Source organism: Natrix helvetica (assembly GCF_964273705.1).
Source record: "Natrix helvetica genome assembly, chromosome: 2".
NCBI lineage: Eukaryota > Metazoa > Chordata > Lepidosauria > Squamata > Natricidae > Natrix > Natrix helvetica.
In genome coordinates this window covers 199,720,911-199,741,370 of record NC_138552.1, presented here as the reverse complement: position 1 = coordinate 199,741,370, position 20,460 = coordinate 199,720,911, and the positions used below count along the sequence as shown (strand labels likewise).

The window sequence follows — 20,460 nt, the reverse complement described above, 5'->3', positions numbered from 1 at the left end:
CAAAACAATTTACACAAATCCCCATTCCTCCCCTCATTAGACAATAACCATGTTGGTAACTTGACTGATCTGAAATTACAAGCAATTTGTGTATTTCTTTGCACAAATTATGTGTGTGGTATTCTCCACTGCAGGATAGTAATGACCATTTATTAATTGCCTTCAAATGCTATCAATAATTATGCCACTTTTATAATTTATTCAGTTTTATCTATTAACTCCTAAGCTTTTGAATTCTAGGCAGTTTACAGATACTAAGATAGGAATGAGAATGCATTTTAAAAAATTCCAGTAGCAACAGTTTAACAATTAATGGGCGATAATGAGAGGTAAAGGTTATTAATGCCTAATTGTAATCCCAGCTGTACTAGTACCTGGATCAGAAGTTGTGTAAATCTAAATGCCAATCTCTGTAAAACAGTAGCAGGAGATAATTCTTTTCATTCATTTCTTGCTTATGGATGTTTCAAAGGGTTCTGATTAGACAATGGTTTCCTTGGCCACTTGGTCTAACCCAGGGGTGTCCAAACTTTTTGCAAGGAGGGCCAGATTTGGTGAGGTGAAAATGTGTGGGGCCGATCATTCAGCCTGACATTCTTTGAACCCTTAACATTAAATGCAAATTAACTACCATATTTTTCGGAGGATAAGACGCACCAAGATTTTAAAGAGGCAAATTTAAAAAAAAAAAAGTTTTTGCACTCTCCCAAAAATGGCCCATTTTTCATGAAAATGGGCCTTTTTTTTTAAAGGGCATGAATAGCCTTTAAGAGGCTTCTAGAGTGCTCCTGGGGGCTAGGGGGGGCAAAGCTGAGCAAAAAATGGCCCATTTTTTACTCATTTATGCCCTCCACAGCCCCCAGGAGCACTCTGAAAACCTCCTAAAGGCTATGCGCAGCCATTTTGGTGAAGGGGGCAGAGTTTTGGGAGGTAAAAAATGCTGTATTCAGTGTATAAGATGCACCCAGATTTTAGCCTCTTTTTTGAGGGGAAAAAGATGCATCTTTATACTTCGAAAAATATGGTATTTTATGAAAGACTAAACAAATAACTCCAGTGGGGAGAAGAGGCTGTGGGCCGCTTGAAATTTGAAAAAGGGCCACATTTGGCCCCCGGGCTGCACTTTGGACATGCCTGGTCTAACCTAACAAGACTGATATTCTGTTGTCTTTTTTATTCTCTATAGTATCACTATTCTAAAGAGTCAGTGGGAATCAGGCAGCATATATTAATATATTATGATTGGTGCACAGTCAGCCCCATGTTTAGAGTGATCAATAGAAGAAAATATTTGTAACTCAAGGTTGAACTATGAGGTCCTTTGTGATCTCTGAGTTTGGTTATTTTATTGCAGATGTTTCAATACTCAGTTAGGTAACACCATCAATGTTTTGACTGTATTAGACATTTTTATTCACCTACTGAGTCCTTCCCAAGGACTTGGGGTAGGCAGCTTTGTTATTTTTATGTGTATTATTATTACTTTAAACATGCTCTCAATCGTTCTGTGCTTTGTATTGGGGTGGTTTTGGCAGGAAATAAATGATGGTGACATTAAAGGAACAGCAATAAATTATTTGGAGGTACATCCAAATGGAAGGCGTTTACTTATCCATACCAAGGATAGTACTGTAAGAATTATGGATCTTCGAATGTAAGTATTTCAAACTTTTCTGTTTTATACCATTTAAATAATACTACAGGATAGTTTGAGGCATTTCTTAAAAAATGGCATCTCATTTCTTCTAGATATTGTAACATATCCTGGTCTTAAAGCTCTTAAAGGCATGAAGTATCCAATTAAATGAGCTTTTCCGAGCTGTCCTTCCCCTCCCACCCCTACTTATAACATAATGGGGAGGCTCAGTAGCTTCATTGAATTTGAGCGTGATGCTGGCAAGGATGTGAACTGAAAGGTACCATCCCTACTAGTGAAGCCAAAAGAGAAGGGTGAGAGAGTGCTAAGGATAGTAATGGGGCTTAACATGACTGAGAAAAGCCAACCTACATAGGAGAAGGAACATCAAATTACAATCTGGAAGAGGGAATGCAAATTAATTCCATATTTTCAAGAAAGATACATAGAGTTGACTAAATGTTGGGACAAATTTGGGCGCCATATAATAAGATGCGATGAGTTGGTACAGATTTATAAAGTGAATTGAATGTAAAAGATTTAAATACCACATTAAAGATACGTAGCTATAGTACCAATAAAGAGTGATTGGAATGCAAAATTAGAAAAAACAGGAACATGGAATCATAGGAACATTGGATTAGATAAGTACAACAATACGAGAGGCATGTTTTCCAAAGAAAATCCTTTATTTATTGCCAACAGCTGCTTCAAGCAATGTAAAGACAGATTTTTCACATTTAAACTTGAAATAAGAAATACTTTACTGCTTATTTTTTCCTCTGCAATGTTAATACTGCTATCAGGTTTTTGGCATATGCAGCCATAAGGCATCAATGTCCACTCCCCCTTTCGCTATTTGTAATTGCTCTAGCAGTCTTGGACTTCTTAGACTCCAAAAAACTAAACAGATATCAAGATCAGAATTCAAGGAGAATGGAAAATGAAATATTTTGCAGATAAAGTAGCATTAAGAATTATGCAACCACAAAGCTCCATACGGCAGTTGATGAAAGTAACTAAAGATTTTGCTTCTTTTTCAGATACAGAATCAATGAAAACAAAGATAATAGCAAAGCACTTCTGAGGAAGAAAATTTTATGGGGGGAAAAAAGACTGGCTATAAGAAAATAAAAGACCCAGGATTGGTGGCATATGGAGCCCACCTTTACAAAACATCTCCAGTTCACATCTAAAGGAATTTAGAGCATTACTGTTAGAATTAATAGCACTTCATGGTCTATAGTGAATAGATTTTCTCACCCATTTAATATTTTAATATTAATAGTTAGTAGACAACTCCAGGGTTCTCAGATCTTTTATCCAGGTCTATCCTATGTAGGATTTAAAAAATCTGGTAGGCATATCTTTCCAGATCCAATTAGACACATCTCTGTAGTCAACATTACTGAGATGATTTTGAAACCGGAGCACTAAACCATTTGGCATGATACGGATATTTTATTATTTTAAAATAACAGAAGAACAGACTTTGCAATTTCTCCATAAAATTTAGGGGTCCAGTAGAGAGAGTAGAATTTCTGGATTTTCTTATTCATGATTTCTCTCTCTATTTTTTAGCTTAGCTACTAAGAAATATATTGGCGCTACAAACTATCGAGAAAAAATTCATAGCACTTTAACACCATGTGGAACATTCCTCTTTTCTGGAAGTGAAGATGGTATAGCATACGTTTGGAATTTAGAAACAGGTACCTTGTTCTTTGAAAAGTTAGAAACATAAAATATTTATTTATAGGTAACCTATGTTTTTAAAGGACCTTCTAAATAACTCTAGTTGAAAATTAAAAGTTTCGAAGCCTTTTTCTTGGGAGTTTTGTATACGTTAAGTGATGCTTCCCAGTTACTTTCTATCTATATTTTAAATTGATGTACATCAATATAATATCAAATTATACAAAGATATAGTATCAATAAGGATATACATGTTTACATCAAATAGTGGAATCACCAGAACTAGATTATTCAAAAAATGCCAAACCCAGTGCAACAAACCATAACAATTTATTCATTAATAATTCAATTATTATTCATAAATATTTATCAGTCCCTTCGAGGAGAGGGAGCGGCTTATAAGTCTAATAAAATAAATAAATAAATAAATCATTTATTTATTTATTATGCATTACAGTGTGGGTTCTGGGCGGTACGGCCCATTACAGGTGTACCAGTGGTAGCTAGGAGCAGCGGCCACCGTACTGGAACGGTGGCTCATTTGGCCCACCCGCCCGCCACGTTCCTTACTGATTTTTGATGCAAACGGGCCAATTGCGCATGTGCGCACAGTATGCAGCACCTGCGCGACCTCCACCAAGCAGCTGAGTGTTGCTGGGTGGCGGTGTGCACATGCGTGCGCAGCGCACTTGCCTGACGAGGACGCACAGCCATGTCACAGCGTATCGGTTGTAACGGGATCCGAAACCCACTAATGATGCATTATATCCCAAAGTGATAATGATGAATTATACCAGCCCCGCAGGATATTTGTTTACAATTCTTAACTTGAAAGCATCTTTTCATTTTTAGATTCAGTTGGCTTGGGTACCCGCAAACTTGTGCTGTAAAAAAATATATCTTAACATTTGTGAATAAAGTATTTGCTCATATAGGTTTTTCTTTTCTTTTGCAGGTGATCAGGTAGCTGTGTATTCTGATCTTTCTTTCACTTCCTCCCTTCGTGATGTTGCTTTCCATCCGCATGAGCATATGGTGGCATTTTGTTCCTTTAGTCAGAATCAGCCAATCCTTGTGTACATTTATGATTACAAAGGTAATTTTGTGTGTGTGTTTGTGTGTATTCAAGTCCCACCTTAGTTATGAAAGTTTGAAGTCGCCTTTTTCTAAATACAGAGTCCTCCACTTACAACCATTCATTTAGTGACTGTTCAAAGTTACAATGGCACTGGAAAAAGGTCTTGCACTTGTACCATCAACATCGTTACCTGATCAAAATTTGGGCATCTGGCAATCTGCATGTATTTTTGACAGTCACAGTGTCCCAGGGACACATGACTGCCATTTGCAACCTTTCCAGTCAGCTTCCGACAAGCAAAGTCAGTGGAGCAAGCTGGATTCATTTAATGACAATGTGACTTACTTAACAACTGCAATGATTCACTTAACCATGGCAGAAAAGGTAGCAAAATCATGTGTGATTCTCTTACTTAGCATCGGAGATTTTGGTTCCAGTTGGAGTCATAAGTGGGGAACTACCTGTAAGTGATGGTACTTGAACTCATAGCAAGAAAGTTTAAATAAAAAGCTTTTGAGGTCCTTTGACTGCCTCCATAGAGATACCTAATCTGCAGACATTTAAATGATAGTGGGCTATCTTATAATTTTCTGCTTTATAGCTTTACTGCATACATCCTTAATTCCCACGATAGCTGGGATTCAGTACTCTTTTATGATGACAGGGTTAATATTGTTCACACCTTTTTTTCAAACTTTGCCCTCTTCAGTGGCCAAGCAGGGGATTGAGGCAGTAAAGGACTTGAGTGGATCACAACTAACCAAGTCCCCCAAAAGCCCACAAACTCTCAGCATGTCTGCCAGTGTTCCTGCCCAGAAGAATCTGATGATGTCGTCAGCTGACCAGTTTGCAAATGTTGCAAGAATATCAATGAGGATGCAAAAAGTCAAGCAAAGGCTGGATTCTGTTACGGTAAAGTTCACTTAAAAAATTCCAGTACAAGTTCAGTGACTAAAGTTAACAACAATGCTGAATGAATGGTACTTACAATCGGTCCTTGAAGTTCCAACTATCACAGCACTCCTGTGGTCCTGTGAATGTAATCTGGGCATTTGGCAACTGGTTCATAATTGCAATGTTTGCAGTGTCACATGATCATTCTTTGGGCCCTTTCCTGACGGCTTCTCACAAGCAAATTCAATGAGGAAGCCAGCAGGATAGATTGCAAGTATCTCAAATAAGTCTTTCCGATCCAATAATAGCCGTCCCAAGTCCTCGTGCTGTTCTGTATTGCCCCTACCCCCACACACCTGGCAGCAGCCATTTGCCTTCCTTACGATGATGTTATGCCTCTGAATATCATGAGTAGGCTTACCATAAGAGAGCTTGTAGACTATTGTGCAATCACAGGATGTTGGATTTCAAACTCTTCTAAGGGTAATTGTTCCACTGGGTGGCATTAGGGATAAGGGCATTTTCTTAACATGGTGACTTACTGCCAGATTGATTTTAAGAAATAGAGCATAAATGTAATGATCATAAACAAACATAGCTGTAAAATAAAACTAATATCTAAAATATTGCTCTTTAAATAGTTGTTGCAGGTTGGAAAACAGCAACTGTTTCTTCTACATTGATCCTCAACTATATTTGAATAATTTGTACCTGAATTTCTTTTGTAGTCTTCCAAGTCCTACAATTTAATTACTAACCTAATATAGCAGAATATTTAATAATATTTGGTTCACTGTTTTACCAACAGTAGCAGCCCTATGTCATGAGCCTTTTTTCCTTTATAAGTTCTGTTAATGCTTCTTGAAGTTTGACTCAGCCCTCTTTGCAACCTATTTAGAAAAAGACATAACATTATCCTTAATTAACTCCCAGTAAATTAATTGCCTGTGGAACTATTTGGTTTAATGTAAATAGATTACAGTTATATAGACTGACTGCCATCTCTGCATCTCTGTTCAGGTTTGAAAATGAGTCCATTTTATGTCGATGTGCCAGATGTTAGACCTTCAAATATGGCTCCCGGCATCTCCAACCCATTTCAGTGGTTAGGAATGTGATAGTGGTAGTTCAGCAATTTCAGGGAGGCTGGGAATACAAGAGAGAGAGAAAAAGAGCTTTGGAGTATATTCTTTCCCCCCCCCTGCCCCCCATTTTAACAGTCAACTGCATTACCAAGACAGAAAGCATACAATAATGTGCAACATTAATAAAGTCACAGTAAAGAGGTTTAAAAAAAACCCTTATTCACCACTTGGCTGATTGCATTAATGTGGTGCTGTGGTGGCAAGCAGGTGTACTTGGTTCCTTCCACGGCCTTCAGGAAAAAAAAACCCTATTTGAGGTCAATTGTTGCAAGAATACAATATTCTAGAGAACTTGCATTGTGCAAACTGAGGGAGGGCTGGATGAAGCTATGGTAGGCATTTCCTGCCTTTACACCAAGGGGGGAAATGGAGCTCTTGAGAAATCTCTCCAGGTGCGCCTTGACAAATTGACAAGGTGGTGACTATAGTTGCACTGCTTTGAGTCCCATTTATAGAGAAGAAAACAAGCTCTCATAGCAACCACTGCTCCCAAGTTCAGAAAACAAGCTGGTAAATTTGGCTGGGTTTCTGATGGCTTTCTCTGGCGGAATTGGTGCATAGTTTTTCTCCTGGAGATGAATGTAAAATGTTCAAATGGCATTAGAAAAAGTTTCAAACCCTTCTTGTCAGTGAAATGTTTTCTTGAACCATTAGGCTTGGGCTTTTTCTCATTATGCTGGGGGGGGGGGGCGCAATATAAGATAATAGCAAGTGATAAGTCTGTACATAGGGTCAAAGTACAGCTTTGCCTGGATAATGTTGTAAAGGACTATTTTTCTACCTGAGGGGAGGGTTGCATGTAAAACCACTCCAGTACAAAACAAAAGAGATTGCAGACTTACTTAGAGCTAATCATTGCCTGCTGCACACTGTGACAAAACTGTAATTTGAAGGATTAACTTTATTCACAAAGGCCAAAACTCCAGAAAAGGACAAATTACAGTGCTGACTTTCCCAGCCTAATTTGACTTGCAACCATGTATGAAAATTTTTATTCTTCTAATTGTAAAGGTCACAGCCCTGTATTATCAGGAACTAATCAGCAAAATTGTTCTTAGCTTGTTGGAACCTGAATTTACCTGGATTCTCTTTTATTTTTGGGTGGCGTACACTTTTTTTTTTAAACATGAAAATTAGGCTCTCTGAAAAGGAGTATTTGCATAATTCCCATAGATTATAAAGCAAATGCAAAACAGCTCTGTTTAAACTTGGCAGAAATGTGTAGGCTTTTCTATCTCTTTAAACATACACACACACACAAAAATACTTTTTGTACTTGTAATTCTACTCCACTTGGGCCTTGTAATATACTATCCAAGATAGAACTGTGGTTTTTATGTTAAGCAAGCAAAGCGTTGTGAAAAGAATAAGTTGATTGGTGTTTGTTATCTTAGCCAACCTTTTCTTGTTGTTGAAAAGGTGTTTAGCAATTTCTTCCCACAGCCTGCATTTCAGAAATTATTGCCTCACAGTAATCGTTCCATAGGTCCTATTATATGCTGGCATGTTAACTTAAAACATAGGAAAGTAGAGGTCAGTCTACCTTTATAGACATCATTGGAAGACTGATGTCAAATTACATCTCACCATTGGTCACTATATATTTACCTATCTGATAGTGCACATTCTTTAATAACAATAACATTCTTTAATAACAATGATCCCTGAGGGTTCGTGCAAGCCACTTCTACTGCAGGCAGGGGAGGTATCAGTTTTTGCTATTTTTCTTTTCATTTGTCTACAACTCTGTTGCATGTTCACAGAAATCACATTTTTCAAGAGTATTCTTTAAATAAACTGCAAATGATAATCAGACATATTCATTTCATATGAAAACTACTCCTGCATTGATAGAATAATACTTAACTGTACATGAAAGTGAATGGTGCAACCATAAACACTAGGGTAGCATTAGAGCTTATCCTGAACAAAGAAGCAGGCTAATTAATGCAATTTGGATTTGCTCCTGTTGGGCCCCAGGAATGGCTAAACAAAATTAAATAATTCCCCCGTTCATTCACTTGGAATTGTGTGCAGCCCAAAACCACTTCTAACAAGCATTTGAAATCCAGATACGTTTTTGACTTCCACTGCCCCAATTAGCACACAGCACTAAACAAAGCACTTTTTCAGGTGAGTTTAGTCTGCTTAATAGTGTTTAATGGCAGGAGAAAGTAAGTGTAAGTGATGTAGTAGAAGCTGCAGTGTGCACCAATGAACCTTAATGCATTTCATTTGGATTGTGAAGAGAAGGCTTAAAAAAATACGTCGCCGATGTATTCATTTAGCATGAGTGTGCAAAATAATCCTATTAAATGAAGCAGAGGTCTGCTAGCTTTTCATGCATCAGTAGGACTGTTATTATGTATTTTAAGCTAATTTTAATATTTTCAACGGTATAGGTAATCCTCATTCAACGACTGCCTTGCACTGCAGCCATTTGCAGTTGCAATGGTGATGAAGAAATAACTAACCATTCCATGCATTTACCCACTTTGCAGGCCTATAAAGCAAAGGAAAACAGAAGTAAAATCATGATGTTTCAGCAGTTGCTTTGCTTAATGACTGTTGCCTGTTCCAATTGTGGTCACTAAATGAGGACTACCTGTACCCAATAAAAGAATTATATGTTTCTTCTAATAACCATTCTTTTATCTGATAATAGCAGCGTGGATTTCCTTGTTTGCTAGCGCTCATATGATTTAATTGTTTACATAATTCTTAAAATAATCCACTTTCTCCTGAAGTGGGGGCAATGTGTGTGGGCCGAGATTAAAAAGTAGCACTTTGCCTAAGAGTCTGTAGAGATTCTCAGTCACTCAGGTCATGGTAGTCCCAAAGGTGCTTTTTCAGGAGACAACTGGACTTTCTTGTTTTTTCTTTTGATCCTTGCATCCTATTAGAGGGTTGTTGAAGCACTTGGAGGTTTATCTCACTACAGGAACCAGGAGGACTATTCAGGTGACTCTTGGGACACAAATAAATCTCCAGCTGTCTGCAAGGAATATAAATCCTTCCATTCCATGTCAGAGCTGAAGAGGCTTCTTGGATGAGAAACAGAATGTCTTCAAAACAAAACAAAAAAGTCCAGTTGCCCCCTGAAAAAGCACCTTTGGGACATACTTTGGCTTAGGCTACAAAGCAGCATGAGATTTGGAATGGGGGTACGGCTGGTTTGTAGCTTAGCATCTAAAAGTTAGCTTGCAAATAAAAGAGTTCTTAACAATAGATTTGCTTTGTCCTACCAGTGCAGAGGAGATCACTATTAAAGAAGCAGAGCTTAATTCTTTCACGATATATGCCTGCTGCTTCTTCCACCACTATCCCTTCTTTGAATCAGTTTTACCTTTTTTTTTTTTTTTTACAATCAGGCTTTCCAATTCTGGAAATAATTCAGACAATGAACAGCAGTAGGCTAAGTACAGACAGTCCCTCCATCGGTCAATTCTGTCTTCAGAGCTCATTCTCTTGCAGTTTTTTTTTACCTTTTTTTTACCTGTCCTTTTATTACGTTTATTTATTTATTTCTCTATAGTTAGTTCTCAATGAAAAAGGATTTATCCATATGCTGACATAAGGGAAAAAAGAAAAATATTGTTGCTGAATTCCTATATGGCTGAAACCTTTAGAGTTTTTAAAAGTGTTTTGTGCCCTTGTTAGAAAAAAAAAACTACCTAAGATTATTAAACCATTTAGCTGGAATAGTTGTCACAGGTCAGGAAAGAAGCAGATCAAAAGATTTTGGGATACTTTCAATTAATAGTTTTAATTCAGAGAAATCTGATGAAATAAGCCCAAAGGGGGAGAGGGGTTCCAGTCCAAACCTGCTTTGATATGTTGAGTAATAAATTATGAAAGCTGGCCAAATAAGCCTTGGAGATTTAACTGCTGGCGACAATTCACTTCAGGTTATCTTCAGATCTGATTTTCTGTTCAGAGCGCATTCATATTCACTTTCATAGAGCCTAGGTGAAAGGGAAAAAAAGCTAATCGTTCAAAATAAACACTACATTTTAGTTGCCATATTAAAATACCTAACTTTTTTCTAAACTCCATGTATTTATTTATATTATGTAGTTTATATTGGTTTAATATGTTAAGTTTTGTCCCTGTTAATGATTATCTAATTGAATGACATAATTGAAAGGGATGTGGTGGCTCAGTGGCTAAGACAATGAGGTTGTTGATCACAAAGGTCAGCTGTTCGGCGGTTCGAATCCCTAGCACCCCATAATGGAGTGAGCTCCCGTTACTTGTCCCAGCTTCTGCCAACCTAGCAATTCGAGAGCATGTAAAAATGCAAGTAGAAAAATAGAGACCACCTTTGGTGGGAAGGCGTTCCGTGCACCTTTGGGTTTAGTCATGCCAGCTACATGACCAAGGAGACGTTTCAGCACTGGCTCTTCACCTTGGTAACAGAGATAAGCATAAAGTAAAAGTACTTTATGTGTATGTAAAGCCTTGCTATGAAAAACAAACAGAAACAACAGAAAACATGAAATAATATGTGACATTTTCTACATCATCTGCTACATAAGAACTTTTCTGGTGAATAAGAAATATTCCAAATACAATGATAAATTAGTTCCCTTCTATGCCCTGTAAGTAATATTTTTCCTAATTCCTAATTATTACCAACATTATTTACAACTTCAATTTGTGTTAGGAAACAAATACTTTCATTGTTTTCTGCTTCTAAATATTTTTTTAACTGTCTTTCGAAAATAAATTGCTTTCTCAGGCCTTAACTGATAACTTTGATTCATAGATTTGAGTTCCTCCTCAGTTCGTATGCACTAAATGTATAGGAAAGGATTGAAAAAACCAACAGCCAACTTTTTTGGAAATTATACTTGAAATAGAATCACAGAGTTACGAACTTCCCATATATAAATTGGATGGTGGTATCTGCGTCTCTGTTTTAAGATTGAGCCTTTTATACATTTGTTCATTGTCAAAGCATTAGGCAGTATGCCCCCCAAGGCTATTCTGAAAGAAGTTACTTAGAAATCAGTCATTTTAAAAGAAATATATTTTTTATAAAGTAGGGAGATTGTATTCTTTAACTCTAATGTTATGGACTGATAAACTCAAGTTTTTTGAATTTTGAGCTGTTACTGTAAGTAGCCTCTCTATACTTCTGCTACAGCTTCCTGCAGAGAGAACATGGCTTTGAACTTCTTTTTTTCCCCTCTGATATATCTTGAAGGACTTGGGCATGACAATCAAAATTGTTGAGGCTGAGGGGGTTAAAAAAAAAAGTAAAATTGTCAAGCTATGTCAAATAAACAGTACAGTTTATGTAATAATCCAGAGGGTTTTTCAACTTTCAGAAACAGAAAATGGCATACACCTTGTAGGTTTGAAGACCACAATGTTGGCGCAATAATTAAAAATAATGCCAAAAGGAAGTATTAATGCATCCTTTTAGAAAAATAAATGGAGGCAGTTATATTTCATAATGTATTGGTATTTCAACTTTTTTTTAAAAAAAAACTATTTCTTTTCAAACTGTTTTTACTTCTTCAAAATTGAATTACTGTTATACTAATACAACCAGGGGTTGGGTTTCTGCTGCTTCTAACCTCTCTGTAGAAGAGGTTCCATAAATCTACCGAACCAATTAGAAGAGGTTCCTCACGGAGTGCCGGCCCCACCCCCTCACTCGCTTTCCTCCCCGTTCCGTCGCCGCTCGCAGGTGGTAGGTCAGGCTGCCTGATCCTCCATCGCTCACTCGCTCTTTTGCCCGCCTGGACCACTTCGGTGCCACTCTGGCTACCTTTGTGCGTCCGCGCGCGGCAGCTGCAGCGACATCAAGATGAAGAGCGAGAGGGAAGAGCCCAGCCGGGAGAGGGCCCCGCCGCTGCTTAGGCAGGGCTCCGAGGCCCCTTTGCTTCCAAGCCACTTCGTCTTGACAACGTCGCCACAGGTGCCGGGTGAGGATGGATGTAAGTAGCCAAAGTGGCGCCGAGGCGATCCGGGCAGGCGAAACAATGAACAAGCGATGGAGAATCAGGCAGCCTTTGAATTGTTCTCTCTCTAAATATTCAGTTTAACTGTACCTTTCACTGCCACTTTTGACTTAGAAGAATCACTTCCAGCTGCTTTGAGGCTTTGCACACATATTCCGCAGAATCAGTTTTAGTAACTGCTTGTATCTCTAAGAGAGCTGCTCCATTTGCCAACCTGAAGCTGCATTTGTCAGAGGATCTAAGCCAGTGTTTCTCAACCTTGAAAACTTGAAGATGTCTGGATTTCAACTCCCAGAATTTCCCAGCCAGCTGGCTGGGGAATTCTAGGAGTTGAAGTCCAGACATCTTCAAGTTGCCAAGGTTGAGAAACACTGGTCTAAGCTCTCTCCCAGCTTTGAGCCACTGGATCTTAATGGGCTGTGATCCAACTACATGGCAAGCAAGTTGCAGGATCTTGCTTTCATCTATTGTCACTGGTTTAAGAGGTCGATCAAATACCAGAGGGTTTTTAGGTTCTGAAATGTGATAACATTAAGAAAGAAAGAGGAGGAAACTAGTTAGATTATCATTCATTTTATTTTTTAAAAAAAGTACATATCAAGGTAAGAACAATATGATGCAATGAATTAATTCCATTTTCTCAGTACAATTTTTTTAATAGGAAAAAGAATTTTCTGTTTCGTATCATATGGAATTCCGATATTTAGTGAGCATGTTTTAAGATGATATACAAAATGTTCGATATGTAGTATCCACTACCTATCTTTTATGCTAAATGTAACAATGAATATTGTCAAGATGAAGATCATTTTAAAAGTGGGAAAAAAATTGTAAATGGATGAATACTTCTAGCTGGATCATAGATGGGAGACAGTGAAATGAATGTACATTTTATTGGCATACTTTTATCTATAGATGCAGATGCTGGTGAGTCATACAAATTGCACATATATGTATGCATGCATGCATGTATGTATGTATGTAGGAATTCTGGGAGTTGAAGTCCACAAGTCTTAAAGCTGTCAAGTTTGCACACTCCTGGTTTTTTTTTAAAGGGTTAGGGGTTCAAGGGTCTTGTAACTTGACAGCTTTAAGACTTGCACACTTCAATGCCAGAGTTCCTGAGCCAACATGACTTGAGAAGGAATTCTGGCAGTTGAAGTCCACAAGTCTTAAAGCTGTCAAGTTTGAACACCCCTGGTTTTTTTTTTCTAAAGGTTAGGGGTGCAAGGGTCTTGTAACTTGACAGCTTTAAGACTTGCGTGCTTCAAATGCCAGAGTTTCTGAGCCAACATTTTGGTTGCTAAGCAAGAGCATTGTTAAATGAGTTTCACCACATTTTGCAAGTTGGCCACACCCACCCAGTCACATGACTGCCCAGCTACTCCCACCTGGTCACATGAACTGCCAAGCCACTCCCACCCAGTCCCATGACTGCCAAGCCACTCCCACAAAACAGGCCACACCTACAGAAGAGGTTCTAAAAAATTTTGAAACCCACCACTGAATACAACAATTACTTTTACCATGGGTAATGCTTTGCAGTTTAGCTCTTGTATCTCAATTATATTTCAATTTTTCTTTTGCAGGCCAGTTCCAGTCCAATACTTCCTAGCCAATCGTTGCTGCCACCACATTCCAGATTAAGACTGACAAACAATCTAGGTATATAAATGAGTCCACCATATCCTTTTCTTACTATAGTGGTAATGTATATTTTACTGTGGTTATTAATGTACTTTTGAGGCGTTCTGTGATCATATAAAATGACCTTCCTTGTTCAGTGACTGATTTTTTTGTGTGAATAATATTTACTATAATATATATTTACTCAATGCACTTAGAGCTAACACTGATACAGAGATGAATGGCAGACAACTGGAATCAAAGTAGCAGTTGTTCGAAATGTAAGAAAAATTAAGCAAAGCAAATTTTGTCTAAACCATGTTGCAATACAGTAAACCCTTTGATTCTGCATCTATGTATCATAGATTATTGCAGTATAACCCGGGTTCTCACTCTAAAAGGAAAATATATTGTGACTGAATCTACCTATAATGTAATGTTTGGTTTTTTTAATTCCTTGTTACAGAGAACTGGGGGGGGGGGGGTCATAGCAGTCCCACAACTGGGATAAGCAGATAAGATGCTTGTGCTACATCAGTTCTGCCTCAAAAGGTGATTCGGAATCAAAGGCAGTACTGAAAAACAAAACCCAAATTGGTTTAGACAGAATATGGACACATCTCACTTCATCTGACAGCTTGACTGACCCAAGGCAAGGTTGATGGTTCACATTAGTTAGTGGAGGGGAAACACAAATGGTTGTCATCCCCTCCTCCAATAGGACAGGAATTTTCAGGAATTTTAGGCAAAGAGATAAATGCAAAGGATAAAGAATTAATCTCATTTTATCTCTTGGTTTCTTTTTATTAAATTTTCATAACTTCTTCGTTAATGAAACAAGTTTATTGTGGATACAGATTACAACATTTCAGGTGGATCAAGATGTTCTACCCTATTGGTAGTTTTAAAAAGTACCATATTAATACAATACAATACAATACAATACAATACAATAGTAGAGTTGGAGGGGACCTTGGAGGTCTTCTAGTCCAACCCCCTGCCTAGGCAGGAAACCCTATACCGTTTCAAACAAATGGCTATCCAACATCTTCTTAAAGACTTCCAGTGTTGGGGCATTCACAACTTCTGGAGGCAAGCTGTTCCACTGATTAATTGTTCTAACTGTCAGGAAGTTTCTCCTCAGTTCTAAGTTGCTTCTCTCCTTGATTAGTATCCACCCATTGCTTCTTGTTCTACCCTCAGGTGCCTTGGAGAATAGTTTGACTCCCTCTTCTTTGTGGCAACCCCTGAGATATTGGAACACTGCTATCATGTCTCCCCTAGTCCTTCTTTTCATTAAACTAGACATACCCAGTTCCTGCAACTGTTCTTCATATGTTTTAGTCTCCAGTCCCCTAATCATCTTTGTTGCTCTTCTCTGCACTCTTTCTAGAGTCTCCACATCTTTTTTACATCGTGGCGACCAGAACTGAATGCAGTATTCCAAGTGTGGCTTTACCAAGGCATTATAAAGTGGTATTAACACTTCACTTGATCTTGATTCTATCCCTCTGTTGATGCAGCCTAGAACTGGGTTGGCTTTTTTGGCAGCTGCTGCACACTGCTGGCTCATATTTAAATGGTTGTCCACTAGGACTCCAAGATCCCTCTCACAGTTACTACTATTGAGCACAGTACCACCTAAACTGTACCTGTGCATTCCATTTTTGTTCCCTAAATGTAGAACCTTACTCTTTTCACCATTGAATTTCATTTTATTAGCTAGTGCCCAATGTTCAAGTTTGTCAAGATCCTTCTGTATCTTAAGCCTGTCTTCTGGAGTGTTGGCTATTCCTGCCAGCTTGGTGTCATCGGCAAATTTGATGAGTTCCCCATTTATTCCCTCATCCAAATCATTGATGAAGATGTTGAAGAGTACTGAGCCTAAAACAGAGCCTTGGGGTACTCCACTGCATAATTCCCTCCATGTAGATGCAGTTCCATTGAGGACTACACGTTGAGTGCGGTTGGTCAGCCAGTTACGAATCCATCTGGTGGTGATGCTGTCTAACCCACATTCTTCTACTTTATTTAGTAGTAGGTTATGGTCTACCTTATCAAAAGCCTTACTGAAGTCCAAGTAAACTAATAAATTGCTAGAATGCAGGAGGGAGGATAATCTAAACTTCTCAGACCTCTTCCAGTCATCAGGCTAAGGCACTAATCCTATCATGTTCAACAACTAGGATCACTGCAGTGAGCTAAAAGGCATGCCATATTTCACTGATTTTATGGAGCCCTTTATCAAAATAGGTTTTGATCAGCATTAATGTTCTTAGAATGTCCCTCTTTGTTATACAGGTAGGTTAATGACAACTCATTCAGTGACTGTTTGACATTATGAGGGCACTGCACAAATAGTACTTATGGTCGGTCCTTGAAGTTCTGGCTATTCGAGCCCATGGTTGTGTGTTCACAATCTGGGTGTTTGGCAACGAGCTCACACTTAAGGCTATTGCAATGTTCCAGTGTCAGATGATTGTCATTTGTACTCTTCCCTGCCAGTTTGCCACAAGCAAGCGTCATCATAATTTTGAACTGTTGCTAAACGAATGATGATTAAACAAAAGAAAATCTGTAATGCCTCATAGATCTACAGCAGTACAGCTCCCATCTCCACCTTCGTTCTGTGGAACTCACTTGGAAGGTGTCAACTTGGAGAAAGCTGCCCTAAGATGTATTTCCCTTTTTTGGCCCCATCATTGCATTCTCCCTGCCTGGTTATTTATTTGTATTTATTTATCTTGCACACAGACCCACATATCCCTTTCCCAAGCGGTTTCAGTGTGTTGTGGCATTATTTATTAATTTGAGTTTGTTATCCCGCCTTTATTACTTTATAAATAACTCAAGACAGCAAACATACATAATACTTCTTCCTTCTCCTATTATTCTCAGAACAACAACCTTGTGAGGTGGGTTGGGCGAGAGAGATATGAGAGAGTGACTGGTCATACAGCTGATTTTTATGCCTAAAGTGGGCTTAGAACTCACTGTCTCCTGGTTTCTAGCCCACCAAGGAGAGAAAGGCATATCAAATAAAGGAAATTGCTAAAATTAAATTCTAGAAACAAAACCCGAACCTGAAATCCCCATAAAAGACAGATCCAAACATCTATGCCAGGGGTCTGTTGAAAATAAAATCAGGTCCCCACAGCTCTCTGAATCTTGATTAATTAATGATGTGCCATTGTAGATTTTACAAATGCAGTATGTTAATAATTTCTAATTCTTCATACTATGTAAATTATTGCTTATGTTTTAAATATTGAAAGAACTTCAGTTTGCAGCGGTGACCTTAAACTGGGCATTTTATTGATCAGATTAATATCAGTTCTTTTAATATATATATACATTATTTTAGTAAATGAAGCAAAAAAATGCAAACAATATCTTAGTGCCATTGGAATTCTAGAATAACCAATGTAAAATATTGGGAAAGGAACAACATTGTTTCGTCAAAGTTCCCATGAGAACAGTCGTAATGTTTAGGTGACAATGAAACTTACGTTTATCTCTTCTGGGTTCATTGCTATGATCCCTCTGCTATCAGAATATCATTTTTAGAGAGACATGGGAAAAGATTTTCCATATCTGTCACCATTAGCTGTGGCAAAATCGTGACAACCTAAGTTTATCTCTAAGATAGTTTTCTTCAGCCTTGTGCCTCCATATAGCCAAGAGGGATTTGGGAAGCTGGAACCCATCAGAAGGGAATCAAGATTGAGGAAGTTGCTTTATTCCATTCCAAAAAATAAGTAACAGATATATATTTGGTTTTCTTCCATTAGTTTGTAAATTTTGTTTACTTTGTAAACCATGTACAAAGTAAATTGCCAGTGACAAGTAACCAGAACCTATATGTTAGTGTCATATGCGTGTTAAAAATTACATTACAATATAACTTCCTTTTTTTCCAGCAGTAAATAATAAAGGACTATATATGTTTATTAGCCTACCAACATGTGAGCATTACTGCTGTAGTGCCAAACTTTTACAATAGCTGAGTGTGAGTAAATATAATCCTTAATAAAAGCTAGAGAACAATTTGCTCAGGGTTTTTGCATTGAAGGTGCAAAACATTGGATATTTAGTGGGGCTTGACATGCGTAATCACTTTGTGGTTTACAAAGAGTAGATTAGTTCATCTGAGCCCCCAAACTATGTCCTAAAATTAGTCCACAATTAAACCCACTCTTAGAACACAATAGTTTAATTCTAGTTAAAAAGCAGAATGGGACAGTCAGTGCCTACTCAATCCTTTTCTTGTAGTTCCTGGAACCTCAGAGGTAACATTGCTAAATAATGGGAAAGTGTTTTCTTCTTTGATTTTTAACCAATAAATAATAGTTAAATATTTTCAGAAATCTGCCATGAATCCCAAAAAGAAAAGCCAGTGATGGGATTTTTTTTTTTTACTACCGGTTCTGTGGGCGTGGATTGGTGGGCATAGCAGGGGAAGGATACTGTAAAATCTCCATTCCCTCCCCACTCAAGGGGAAGGTTACAGCAAAATCCCCATTTCCTCCCAATCAGCTGGGACTCGGGAGGCAGAGAATAGATGGGGGTGGGGCCAATCAGAGGTGGTATTTACTGGTTCTCCGAACTACCCAAAATTTCCGCTACTGGTTCTCCAGAACTGGCTAGAACCTGCTGAATACCACCTCTGAAATACGCATATGCACACACACATACGCACTGTACATGTAGTATACATATACATATAATGTAATACATATTCTAAAAAATGGAGTACATAATTGAAAACAATGGTTGGACATTCCTTATATACAGGTTGTACTTTCCTATACTTTACATACATGTGTTGTATATATGTATGTATATGTATACATGTATAGTGAAGATGTGTATACATACAAACATGCATACATATATGTATTCACTATACATGTATATATAGTGCAACTTGTATATAAGCTAAGCTCTACCATTGTCTTCAATTCCTTTTGTGCTCCATTCTTCTAGAATCTAACAGCTATCTGGTTTTTTTTTTTAAATAGTTACATAATACATCTAATGCATTCATATCTTTTTTAGCCCTTATGAAAAAATTGATTAGTTTATAGTTGTATGTTTGTATTAATAAGTAGGCATGTTGTGCTGTGCATAGGATTTGGGAAAAGAAGAGGAAAAAATTAATTGGAGAAAAATGTTCTGTGGGAAGCCGTGCCTAGGAAAAAGTGTGTCCTTTTTCCTCTAGCTGTTGATTGCATCTGTGCATTTTATAAGAATTCCCCAAAATTTATGGGATACTTCAGAATCTGGAGAAAAATGTTGTTTATTTCAACATTAAAGAAAAAAAGTGGAAGAATCCTGAATTCAATCCAAAACCTTGTTTGTGGCCAGGAAATTTACACTCTTGCAATATTTATGGAGATTTAACGTTATTTCTGGTGTTAACTGTAGTGGGAAGGAAAGACATTTGAAATATGAAAATGTATTCTGGCAAATAAATAATTAAATAAGAGCCAGTAATGTATTGGTTAAAATGTTGGGTGTGGACTGTCAAGAGCTGTATTATAGTCCCCTCTCAAGAAGAGAACTCAATGGATGACTTTGGGCTAGCACTTTGTGTTAGCTCCATACATCTCACATCATTGTTAAAACTAAAACTAAGGCAGCCCCTACATAAGCAATCTTTTGCTATCACAAAAAAACCAGAATATAAATGTTCCTCTCTGAGGGAGATGAGTGGTAAAGAAAGAGGGAGGGAGGAAGAGAAAGAGAGAGAGAAAGAGAAAAAGAAAAGGAAAGAAAAAGAAAAACTTGAGGGTAAACTATTACAATAATTTGTACTTGCAAGACATGGTCTGAGACACAGGGAAGCATCATGTATTTTATGGAAAGCTTAATATGTCTAGTTTGGTTAGTGTCTCCTTATGAAATCAGCTTCAAATTTCTTTAAACCATATTGGTACCGTGATGGAAGAAAGGGGTTATTAACAGGGGTGGTATTCACTTATGCCCCTACCGATTTGTAAATGTGAGCATGTGCGCTCTCTTCGCTCGGACGCGCCACCTTCACACATGCACACAGCCTTCCGCGCATGCGCTTTTGAGGCACCCGCGATTTCCGCTACTGGTCCAAACCAGTAGAATACCACCTCTGGTTGTAAATAAAGAAGTTATTAGTTGCCTGGAACCATATGCTTGAGATGGCGACAGTCATTAAATGAATCATCATATGACCATAGCTGATATACAAACATTTTTATCATGGGCGTTAGGCAAATTGTAATTGTTAAGTGTATCATGCTTCATTAAGGAAATCTGGCTTCTCTAATTACCAGAAGCCAGCTGCGAAGGTCACAATTTGCTATCATGTGCCTGTAAGACATTGTGATTGTTATAAAGGCAATCTGATTGCCAAGTGCTCAAATTGCAATCATGTGA

General features: G+C 37.9%; 1 protein-coding gene across 5 annotated transcripts in view; it reads left to right on the top strand.

Annotated features, from left to right (window-relative positions):
* Nucleotides 1-20,460, top strand: part of AHI1 (Abelson helper integration site 1) — an 81,897-nt gene that overhangs the window by 25,248 nt on the left and 36,189 nt on the right. For all 5 annotated transcript variants that reach the window (XM_081945024.1, XM_081945021.1, XM_081945023.1 and 2 more), the window contains exons 15-19: nt 1,536-1,654; nt 3,218-3,348; nt 4,287-4,427; nt 5,119-5,321; nt 14,010-14,085. In XM_081945024.1, the coding sequence (XP_081801150.1) occupies nt 1,536-1,654; nt 3,218-3,348; nt 4,287-4,427; nt 5,119-5,321; nt 14,010-14,085 (670 nt within the window). The remainder of the gene's footprint in view (nt 1-1,535; nt 1,655-3,217; nt 3,349-4,286; nt 4,428-5,118; nt 5,322-14,009; nt 14,086-20,460) is intronic.